Here is an 11,589-nt window from a genome sequence, read left to right on the forward strand (position 1 = left end):
GATTTTTTTTCGGAAAGTGATTCGCGATCTGATTGGCTAATCATTTTCCTACATATCACCTAGCATGCTGCATGTCCTGTATCGCGCACTCTCATTGGTTCAAATTGGTCACGTGCAGGACGGGTATCAGAAAACGGAAATCCCCCGTCCGAAGTGATAGCCATCCTAAAATAAATTACGAAAAAACGAAGAGAAAAAACAAAGAAACTCGGTTTTTGAGAACGAGTGAGAGTGAAATAGAAAGACTGGTTGACAAAAGTAAGCCAGCAAAAAAAGAAGAAAACCTCAAAAGCTTTAAGCTTTAATACTAAGCATTCATAATGTTATGCAAACGAATATTTTGGTTTGTTTTATAACTCGTCTTTCATAAACTACTAATAACCAAAATATATATATATATATATATAAACAACAACAACAACGAAACAAATCAACGACTAATGTCAAACAATGGAAAAAGCTTTTAGTTAGATAATTCCATACCAGTGAATATTTGTTGGTTATAAAATAAATAAACCCCTTTAGGCTCACTGCAAGATCGACTCTCCTTTGATAACAAAATGGTGCTCGAAACATCGCATATGTCCTCGAAGCTTCGTTTTTCGGAAAGCTGTTCTTCCTTTGGACCATTTCTCATCCTCGGAAATTATCCCAGTCGCCAGAAGGCAACAGTTTTTATATACAAGCCATCCATGATTTTGGTAGTTATTATATCGGCGTTTTAAGCATTCCCCCCAGAATCCAATTTATTTTAAAATACGAACCATTAATTGTGCTTCATCAAAACAGTCAGCTGATGGTTCCTCTTGAACAACACGTTTCTGCGTCTTTTTGAGTTGATCTTTCGAAAGCTGTACTCTTGGGTTAGCCTAATGATAATATGAAAGAGCCCTTAATATGCAGAAGAAACAGAATTGTTTTGTGCCGGAAAGTTGCAGAGGGGAAGAGACCAAATGCTTCTACTTTATTAGCGCATCAATAAAAATGTGTAAACTGCGGGATGTTAATGCACACAATGATTTGTTCTACCACTACCACGCCAATGAACAATGAACACACTTCCCAATACGCCAACATGCACGCGATATCATATGACGCCACTGAACACCACGTGACATTCTACTGCACTTACTACACCCTTCGCAATACACCACAACGTGACATCCTACGACACTAATGAACACCCTTCGCAATACGCCACATGACATCCTTCTGCACCAATGAATAACCTACGCAATACGCCACCACGTGACATCCTACTACACCAATGAACACCCTTGGCAATACGCCACATGACATCCTTCTGCACCAATGAACACCCTTCGCAATACACCACGTGACATCCTACTACACCAATGAACACCCTTGGCAATACGCCACATGACATCCTTCTGCACCAATGAATAACCTACGCAATACTCCACCACGTGACATCCTACGACACCAATGAACACCCTTGGCAATACGCCACATGACATCCTTCTGCACCAATGAAATACCTACGCAATACGCCACCACGTGACATCCTACTACACCAATGAACACCCTTGGCAATACGCCACATGACATCCTTCTGCACCAATGAATAACCTACGCAATACGCCACCACGTGACATCCTACGACACCAATGAACACCCTTGGCAATACGCCACATGACATCCTTCTGCACCAATGAATAACATACGCAATACACCACCACGTGTCATCCTACTACACCAATGAACACCCTTCCCAATACGTAACCACTTGATGTCCTACGACAACGATGAAACGGCATCATCAATGAATATCTTAAAGCACCAGGAAACGTTCTAAACTACTTACCTTGTCAGATAAATATTGATCAAATATACTTCTAGCTGCAGCACGAAGATTGGCTAGTTCAGTCATCACCTGTAACGTTGTATAAAATAACTGTTATAAATGTCGCGTTCTGATTGGTTTGGAGCGCCTGCTTTATGAGAGCACATTGCACGCGCTGTCTATTTCTTCAGTATAACAACAGCGAAAGATATCAATCAAAGTAAATCTTATTAATATCATCAAACTATGTAAACAAAGAAACCTTTTCCGTTGGAGAAGAAGAACTGCTATTCTGCGTATTTTTATCGTGAAGATGTTTTTCCATCCTTACTGAAAGCTGTTGTTCGGCTGTCACACGATATCCCTGTCAGAATAAGTGATAAGTACGTTATATGAATTAATCTCTTCTTCTCTCGGCAGAACATAGATAAACGACCATCTTTAAGATATGATAATAGAGTACTGTTGGTTGTGAACATGTTCCTGAACATCGTCCAGTAAGTACAGCCAGGTAACTCTGATTAAATTACGCAAACACTATATTTACTGATCATAATTCATCAGCCTTACCTCCACAGCCAACCAAAAGTAAAGGTATACCTGGCCATTTACGCTCGAAATAAATTCTAAAATAGATAGATAAATAAACTTTATTTAACGAGGATGACATACATTACTGGTAGCCCAGCAGTTTCCATTATGGCCCTCCTACAATTAATGAAACGGAAATGAATGATCAAAGAAACATAAAATGTGTTAAGAATACCAACTGGCAAGGAGGCAAACCAGTTGGCTATTGACAATCATGGCCGAGAAACTGAATCTGAACTAATCAGGAATCGGAACAAATACAGTCTCAGCTAGTGGCCACAGCGGGACTCGAACCCGGCACCACCGGATTGCTAGACCCCGGGGGGGGGGGGGGGGGGGGGGGGGTACTCCGCCAGAATTTGGGTAGGGGTGTTACGCTGGGATTCTAAAAGGGGTACCCTGTTTATGACAAAAAAACCCAAATTTGTAGTCCCTGTTCATGACAAAAGATATAATTAATTGCACTGAGTTCCCGTTTCAATTATCATGTCCTCTCGCGTATCGTTTTTTTACGACCATGGTAACCAGTTTGGGTCAATACGAAAGTAGAAAACCTGAATATGACAAGAAACTCAGGAAGAACTTGGACCTTGAGTGAAATTGCATACCCTGTTTATGACAAGAAGCTCTAAAAACCATACCCTGTTCAGCGGATCATCCCCGTATAGTCCATATATCCCCCCCCCCCCCCCCCGGGTGCTAGACCGACGCTAAGACCACGCGACCATGCTGCTTCAACAGATAAATAACCAACATCATTGAAAAGGTGTAATAAAATGCACCCTAAAGAGGTAATTGTAATATAAGGACTGACAAACATATGAAAGTGTGAAGTCAATGATGCCAAAATATGACACCGGGCCAAGGAATCGAACTCAGTTTACATTGTAACCCTCGTTCTTACCCTCCCGTATTGAGAGTCAGTATAAACAATATAATTAATATAATCAGTAGTAACGGTATAACCAATAAATTATAGCGTGCATTCTGACAGGATAATGTACTAGTAGCGGGTCTAATTTTTTTTACCATCATGGTAGAAAAAATATTCTCAGTGATTTCAGTTTGAAACAATAAACGGAAAATAACTGCACAACTAGTTTGTTTGTACTAAGGGTTAACTCTCGCTCTGTAATGAGCTTCCAACTTTTAAAACATACCCCTTGTCTGCATATCATGAGTTTCGCATATCTTTTATATCCTATAATGTTGCCATGGATACCAGTGTAATTTGCTCTTGAAGGAAATATACATACCTATGAAGTATGATAGTGCTGTATTGTTGTCAAGCATAACTTGAAGAGGTAGTATAGGTATTGGTTGGCTTGGCACAAGTAACTGCTCAGGTTCCTCTTGGCTCGTCTTAACATAGTAATTGAAATGAAAACACTTATTACCTTTAACAAAGTAAAACATACTATATCATTAGTAATTATTTTTAATCCTTAGGCATATTAGGATATGTTATACAGCACCAAACCTTTCTTACCATTAGCTAGTGATGACAAACTGTAGCTATGCACTACAATGTTTGAAAAGATGTTTTATATATACCCTGCACTTCCAGCCATATTAAACGCTTTTCATGCGATAGCTTAAACCTATTTTATCTATATCATCATTCTTAACATCTTTACCATTGGTACATCAGGTAATTCTCCTTCGCCACCTTCTATTGATTTTATTTTTGCATCACATAGTTTCTGAACAAACAAAAGGCTGCTAAGCTGCTGACGAACAGCTGCATCTGCAGCATCTGAAACAAATGAAACATAATAGCGCATGCATCACTATCAACATAAAATAGAAACTTATTTTATTTTATTTTATTTTTCCAATTAAGTATCCTAAGAATTGTGTATTCTAATTGGCTGATGAAGTGAGTGGTATTTTCTATCTCTGAACATGGTCCAGTATCCTGGGATAATAGATTGGACCCTATTGCTAATTATCATATGACCCGTACGGCCCTGCTCGCGCGCTCTAATAAAACCATTGGAAAAAGTCACGTGATGGGGGCCGGACGGGTTGACGTAAGCGGGCCGGAAAAACCCGTCTGGCCCTGCTCGAATCTGCACGCTTTCTTTTTTTTAATTATTTTTATTTTCGTGAGGGTCATATGATAAAATCTTGGTCATTTTCACGGACCTTGAGCCAAATATTTTCTTGTACGGCCCTCCCACTCAGTCAATAAATACATATAAACTAAACATTGCAAAAGATGAAAAGTGAATAGGAAAAAACTGTGCCCTTGGCCTTGAAAATGAACCTTGGCCTAACAGCCTTGGTCCATATATTCAAGACCTTGAGCACAGTTTTTCCCTAATCAGATCTCTTGGCCAGTAAATTACTTCTATATCTACTATGGTTATAAATGAACACAGTCATGTACGAAAGCAAAACCACAAACCTGAAGTCTCAGAGTCATGTGCTCTAAGCTTGGCAATCTCTACATTCACTTTATCTTTGGTAGCTTGAACATCTTCAATGGTATACAAGCCTTCACTAAAAAATAATTATATAAAAATAAAGTACTTGAAAGGAAGTGAATGATGCAGCTGTAAGCAAACTATAAGAAATCAATAGAGAAAACAGTCACTGTGGAGAGGGAGGGGCTAAGGAGCTTCAGTCTCCCCATGTGTTGATATAATCCAACGAGCATGGAGGATTTACTTTTGTTGTTTTAGAGTGATACTAACAGAAAGATGTACAGAGGAAATGGACAAAAGAATATGTGCAAATAGTCCCTTTTACAGTTCCTTTGCATCCAGGCAAAACAAATGGTGAGCTTGCAATGTTAGAGACCTTTGGACCTTTGGACGCTTGGACAATTATTCACATGTCTTTATCATTGCAAGCTCACGGTTTGTCTAGCTGCGATGCAAAGGCATGGTTACCTTTCAAGATGGCACAAGGAACCCTGTGTCTGTGAGTTGCACACTGAAATTGGGTTTTTCGCTGCTGTCAATCAAACCTAATCAGTCGGTACCTTTCGTATTTTTGACTGACAGCAGCAAAAAAACAAATTTCAGCATGCAACTTGCACACACAGTTTGCATGTTTATGACAATTGCAGTAATAGACAGATGGAAAGATTAATAGGTGGAAGGATGGATGGGAAGATGATTAGATGGATAGGCAGAAGGAAGGATGGATAGATGGGTAGGTGGTTTGTTAAGGTAGATTGATGGATGGATAGGAGGATAAAAGGATGGATGGATGGATAGGTGGATAAAAGGATGGATGGATGGATGGATAGATTACCTTATCACTGTCAAAAAAGCCTCTCTTGTAAATGCTGAGTCCTTGCACTATAAAGAAATACCAAATTAATAGATCTGTATTGAAATAACCAACATTTAAATTTATGTAGATAATTTTTTACTTATTTATATATTCATTCATTCATTCATTCATTCATTCATTTATTCATTCATTGTTTTTCCATTTATTTATAAAGCACTCTTTTCCATATGGATACGTTCAAAGGTGCTTTACAATGAGTTGTGAATGAGAGGTGGTTAGTATATGAGGTGTATGCACTGAGGGCGGTCACTGCCAGGTTTTCTTTACATCCTAATGCTCTGAATACTAATTATATGTAAACATACTATCAATAGTATTCACATCAATGATATCTCTAGAGACACATACAGTAATTACATTCTACACAGTCTAAACAAGTGTATACAAAGGATGCAGGATACATGATATTTAGCACATGTGCTGCCTTACCAGCCACACCAAGGTCTGATTAATATAATCAGGATCACATATTGTCTTCACAGATGGTAAGAGAACGTTTGTTGCTATTAGCTCCTGAAAAACATCAATATATTTACCAAATATAGATATACTGTATCTTTAATAGTCTATAAGTGATAGCTCTATTTATATAGGAGTTCAGTTTCCACCTAGGCTCGATTGTACAAAGGGTGGATAGCGCTATCTTATTCAGTGGATAAATTTATTGGATAACAGCATCAACTTATCCACTGAATAAGGATTTATACATTGGATAGTGCTATCCACCCTTTGGACAACCGGGCCCAGCTTTGTACATAGCTACAGCTAGTACTTTTATTTGTTGTTACATGTAGGAATTGTATGATTATTTTGGGGAAGTTATATTTCCCCTTACAAGTTTTAAATTCCTTACTGTAGCATATATTTGAATATTTCAATTGAAAATTGAATTGAAATATATATGATATAACATACAGTCAACTCTACTGAGTGTCAATGAAATGCCTGTGTTGGCTGGTCATGAAGTACATGATTAACCTGGCTGCCAAGTTGTAACTTTTGCTTCCCAATGAAAACAGTGATACCTATGTGCTTGTATAAAATAACAGGTTTGGCAGAAAAAGTGTATTTATTGAATCTTACCCTAAACAAATATCTAAATGGCTTGTTGTGAAAATCTTCGGGTGGCAGCAAGAGGTAAAGTAGCATTTCACTAATGTCACACAAATATTCTATAAAAATATTTAATATAAATTACTAATTATAAAAGAAATATATTCACAAAACTGTACACAGCACAATTGTGGTTGAAATATACCTTTTTCACTATTTCCAGATAAACAAATCTTTTTTCTGCAGATACCTCCCTCCATCTCTGATTCCACTTGAAAGAACAAGGTTTCAATGTTCTGCAATGTATCATCACCTGAGACAAAAACTTATCAGCTTTAATTTGATTAATTTTAATCCCTATTTGTCAATTAGATATCTTATGCCTTATATTATGTACAGTATTATAATAATATTTATAATAAATACAATATTAATGATATTTATAACAAGAACAACAACGACAATAATATAAAAATAATAATATGTTAATAATAACAATAATGATAATAATAATAATAGCAATAATAATAATAATGATAATAATAATAATAACAAGAATAAGAATACAAGAAATATATTAAAAACTTTTAATTCATGATAAACTCATGGCCCTCAAATTCATTTTAAAAATAATATAATATATAATTAGATCAATAACCTTTATTTTATTATTATATATATAATTATATGGTTGTTATTGTGGAGTAAATACAGTATCATAAATAAATAAAAACCCTATCAAGTAGGTTAACGACTTGCAACAATATTGTTGTAATAATCCTTGATACTTAATTTGCAGGCTTCAATCAAAATAATGATGTACAATGGCACACATTTAAGTAATATATTTTAGAAAAGACAAGTTGTGCTTGTAATATTGACTGCCATAAGGTATCTGATTTAAACATTGTTGTACATCATATAACACAACAGCCAGCCAAAGTACATGTGTTAATGACCACACAGAACAAATCAGTTCATACCTTCTGTTTTTATAGCCTTATCCAGCCTTTCCTTTGCTAATCTGTAAATCTTTAAGTGATTGGTGATATCATCAACAAAACGGGTTGTCAAGAAATTAACCCACTCTACATCCTTTGACCTACAGTATAAGATGTATTCTCATATTAAAATCAAGTGAATATACAAAGATGTCAATCATTTGATAAAAGCCAGTGAAGGTATTGGCCCGGTGGGTGGGGTACTACCACCCCAACTTGGATAGGGGTGTGCTGCCAGGACCTCAAAACCCTGACCCTATCCCAGACCTACAATTTTGATTTTACATACCCTACCCCAGACTAAAACTAAGAGTTGAACACCCCTCCCAGACTAAACCCGGTTAGTCAATAGCTTGCAATCAATTTTCCCTAACATTTTTATTGTTTTTATGCCGTCAGAAAGCGTAACCTATTCGCCAGACAAAAACGACCAAATTGTTAACCCTATCCCAGACTAAAACGACCAAATAGTAACCCTATCCCAGACAAAAATTATACCCTATCCCAGACAAAATGTCAAAAATGATACCCTACCCCAGACCCAAACAGGTCTAGTATATATAACTCTAAATAGTTTAACAAGTATATTTGAATTGATTCTTTGGTAATTATCCTACATTGTAATATAGTGTTTTATGCTTGTTGATTTTCCGAAAAATATATAAGAAAGCTGAATAATGATTCCTATAAATAAAATTGATAAACTGAACCTTTATATGATAATTCAATGACATTGTTGGAACTTTTTGATGACCATTACACTACCTATACCTCATGCAATTAGTGAATTGTTAGGTAAAACCTACAAATGCATCCCTATAACTTAAATTACCTGTTTGCAAAAGCAATCAGTGCACGTTGGAGAGTTTGTCTCAAGTCATGCAAAAATTCTTCATCATTACTTATGGTATAGTACCAGCTATGAACATAGTCACGGAAAAAATATCGAAGAACCTATAATAATAAAAAGTATTTAAATGTTACAACACTAAATTTTTTCAAAACTAGGCATATGAGGATAGTAAGTCCATAACTCCAACAGCCCAGAAGAATCTACTAACCAGATATAAACTAGTAATCCAAAAACCCCACTAGCCTTAATATTAATATTTATTCCTAATTTTCACTAGCCCAGAGCAAAGATTATTATACTAATCCCAGAGTAGTGGACTAGCATTTTTGTCAAGCCCTGTGTTACTTTAGGAAGTACAACTAAACTGGCACTATCAAAAGTCTTAATATGAAAAGCAACATAAAGATTGGAGTAGCCATACTTGAAGAATTAAAGTAACAAACAAAGTAATTTTTAATAATAAATGAATGAATTATTATAACCTCTTGTAATGGTTCATCAATTATGCTTGAACCTGTAAGTCGTTTATCCATCTTATAGGATTTCCTAGAGGATTCCCAAACTTCTTTCAATATTTTCTCTAAGCCTTGCTCTGGAAGGTCTAAATTGGTATTAGCTGCTATCCTTATTCTTTCCACTGATTTGATGTAGCCAAGATACCCAAGAACACATAAAAACCTAGGGGAAAATGCAACCCTATCATTTTGTTATAATCACCATCATGATTAGTCTCCCCCACAGCTACTTTCAGTGTCGTCACGCAATGCTTTCTCCCCTGAGTAGTGGCTGCTTACCCGAGCACAACATTCCTTTCCTATTGTTTGTGTTCGACCAATTAGATAAGTCTCATTGTGTTTCAAGAACCAATCAAAACGTTTCAAATTTGACAACATTCATGAGAGAAATAATTCTAAGACGCATTTGAGTGGAAGTTGGAGAAAATCTTTGGGAAATTAAAATCGAATTCATTCTTGTTAAATGTTTAATGCCCCCCCCCCCCCCAAAAAATGTTATTGGAGAAGGAACTAAGTGTTTTCTTTGTTCATAAAGAAAGAAGAGATTTATATTTTTATAAGTTTAGCTATCGACATTGTTTTATCGGCCGATAGTGAATTCGAGTTCGTGCTTGCTATCGAGCTCGTACCAAAATATTAGAAGCAAAAGAAACCGGAAAACTTTTTTAAAAAGCGTAATTTAGACTCATGGAAGTTAAACGAGACGACCAAGATTTAAGAGATTGAAATTTGATACTGTTAGAAAAGTTGTTTCGTTTTGCTTTGTTCACACTGTTAGAAAAGTCGTGAAAAGTGAACACGAATCATTAGCTAAAGCGTTATCTTATGGCCAACTTTCTAACGTCGCGTTAGCAGTTTATATAAAATGTCAAGAACTTCGAACTCCTGTTATTCAAAAAGTCCTCGAGCTTGTCTCGAAAGAAATTACTGGGCTATGCTCTAGAGCGCCAATATTTTATTCCTTTGAGCAATTTCCTATATCCAGTAGGCAGATTTTCAAAGAAATCTTGTTTTTCTTGTAAAATCTTTCGTATGGCGTCTTTCTGATGATCATTAAACTGTTTGATGCGAAATTTCTTAGCTGTACCTCGAATACTTCCTCTAATGACGCATCTTATTTTCCATATGGTGCGAATGGTTCCTGGATTTCGAGAACTAAGCCGTGATTGGTTAATTCATAGGAAAGGAATGTTGTGCTCGGGTAAGCAGCCGCTACTCAGGGGAGAAAGCGTTGTGTGACGACACTGAAAGCGGCTGTGGGGGAGACTACATCATGATGTGCACTGTAGTAAATTGAAATCCTTGCCCTAACCCCTGGGACAGGACAGGGAATTTACTGACGTGGTGAGAACACTGATTTATAATGGGAGGTTCTTATATATACTGCATTTCAAAGTTGTCTCCTTACACTTTACATTTATGACCAGTGAAGGACTAATTTACTGGCTCCATATAAATATCCCCTACTCTTACACGAATAATTCAACAGGGACCTCTTTTGTGTCTCCCATTTCATTGCAGGTTAGCAAGGGTTAATTGGGATACTTGGCCTTGGGTTTAAAGTCCTTATCCAAAAAAAAAGGACACATTTATCAGGAGACATATTTTTTGCACATTTATCAGCGTGAATGCGCAGGACAGCACTGCCCAGGGACCATCAGGAAAGTGCTAAATTTAACAGTACATGGATGTTAAATTTCCTGCCCTGTCTCCAGGCCCTGGGAGTGGGGGTATCAATAGACTAGTGCATTATTTTGATCAATCAATCATTTAACTATCAACACAGTATTAATACTGTAGGTTCATAGAAATAGCTACCAGTGGATAGCTTACATGTATGTCATTTTCTACCCTAAGAAGGAAATACACTAGTGTATGTGACGGGGATCAAGATTAAGCAGATGATATGTGATCTGCGATGTTTAATGTATTAATATACACTGTTTGGCAGTGGTGTAGATGAGGACATGCATGCTTACCCAACAGAAAAAACCAGGACATATACTACAAACATAAAACTCCAGAACATCCCATACGTAGAAAGGGACAGACCAACCACCAAAGCACTCCAGCCAGCTAAGTACACCTAAAAGCGAAAGAAAGTGAAGAAATAATCACAGTATCTAAGAAAAGGCTTGCCATAACTGCATACGTTTATGGATAACTATCATAAATATTAAATACTGATCTTAATTACTTACATGGCTAACTTCTAATGACATTCTGTATTTGTTATTGTAGATGTTTATGAACAAATTCAAAAGAATATTCTCTTGACAAATTACAACGTCAAGCTCCGAGAAGAAAAAGATAAATGCATGATATAGAATGTTATAACCTGATAATTAAAAAACACAATTTGAAGAATATCGTGTTGCATTTTAGTGGCCATGAAAAAATACACGGAAGAGGGATACTGGGAACGACTAAACAGAGGACTGGGGAGAAACTTGTTGCTATGGTTAC

At 36.6% G+C, this 11,589-nt stretch overlaps 1 protein-coding gene across 1 annotated transcript in view; it reads right to left on the bottom strand.

The window, feature by feature from the left end:
- LOC116299560 (sorting nexin-13) overlaps window positions 1-11,485 on the bottom strand; it is a 29,257-nt gene extending 17,772 nt beyond the window's left edge. Inside the window, exons 1-16 of the mRNA XM_031708234.2 lie at window positions 11,325-11,485; window positions 11,103-11,209; window positions 9,091-9,286; window positions 8,588-8,709; window positions 7,738-7,856; window positions 6,960-7,067; window positions 6,785-6,873; window positions 6,131-6,214; window positions 5,660-5,706; window positions 4,806-4,900; window positions 4,033-4,151; window positions 3,652-3,757; window positions 2,375-2,430; window positions 2,067-2,168; window positions 1,826-1,894; window positions 765-869 (exon numbers count right to left, since the gene is read on the bottom strand). Coding sequence (XP_031564094.2) covers window positions 765-869; window positions 1,826-1,894; window positions 2,067-2,168; window positions 2,375-2,430; window positions 3,652-3,757; window positions 4,033-4,151; window positions 4,806-4,900; window positions 5,660-5,706; window positions 6,131-6,214; window positions 6,785-6,873; window positions 6,960-7,067; window positions 7,738-7,856; window positions 8,588-8,709; window positions 9,091-9,286; window positions 11,103-11,209; window positions 11,325-11,345 — 1,545 coding nt within the window. The 5' untranslated portion in view covers window positions 11,346-11,485. The remainder of the gene's footprint in view (window positions 1-764; window positions 870-1,825; window positions 1,895-2,066; window positions 2,169-2,374; window positions 2,431-3,651; window positions 3,758-4,032; window positions 4,152-4,805; window positions 4,901-5,659; window positions 5,707-6,130; window positions 6,215-6,784; window positions 6,874-6,959; window positions 7,068-7,737; window positions 7,857-8,587; window positions 8,710-9,090; window positions 9,287-11,102; window positions 11,210-11,324) is intronic.
- Window positions 11,486-11,589: the final 104 nt, after the last annotated feature.

This window comes from Actinia tenebrosa, unplaced genomic scaffold (assembly GCF_029948245.1).
Source record: "Actinia tenebrosa isolate PJP-AT-01 unplaced genomic scaffold, QUT_ActTen_1.0 PGA_scaffold6__47_contigs__length_16458017, whole genome shotgun sequence".
NCBI classification, from domain to species: Eukaryota; Metazoa; Cnidaria; class Anthozoa; order Actiniaria; family Actiniidae; genus Actinia; species Actinia tenebrosa.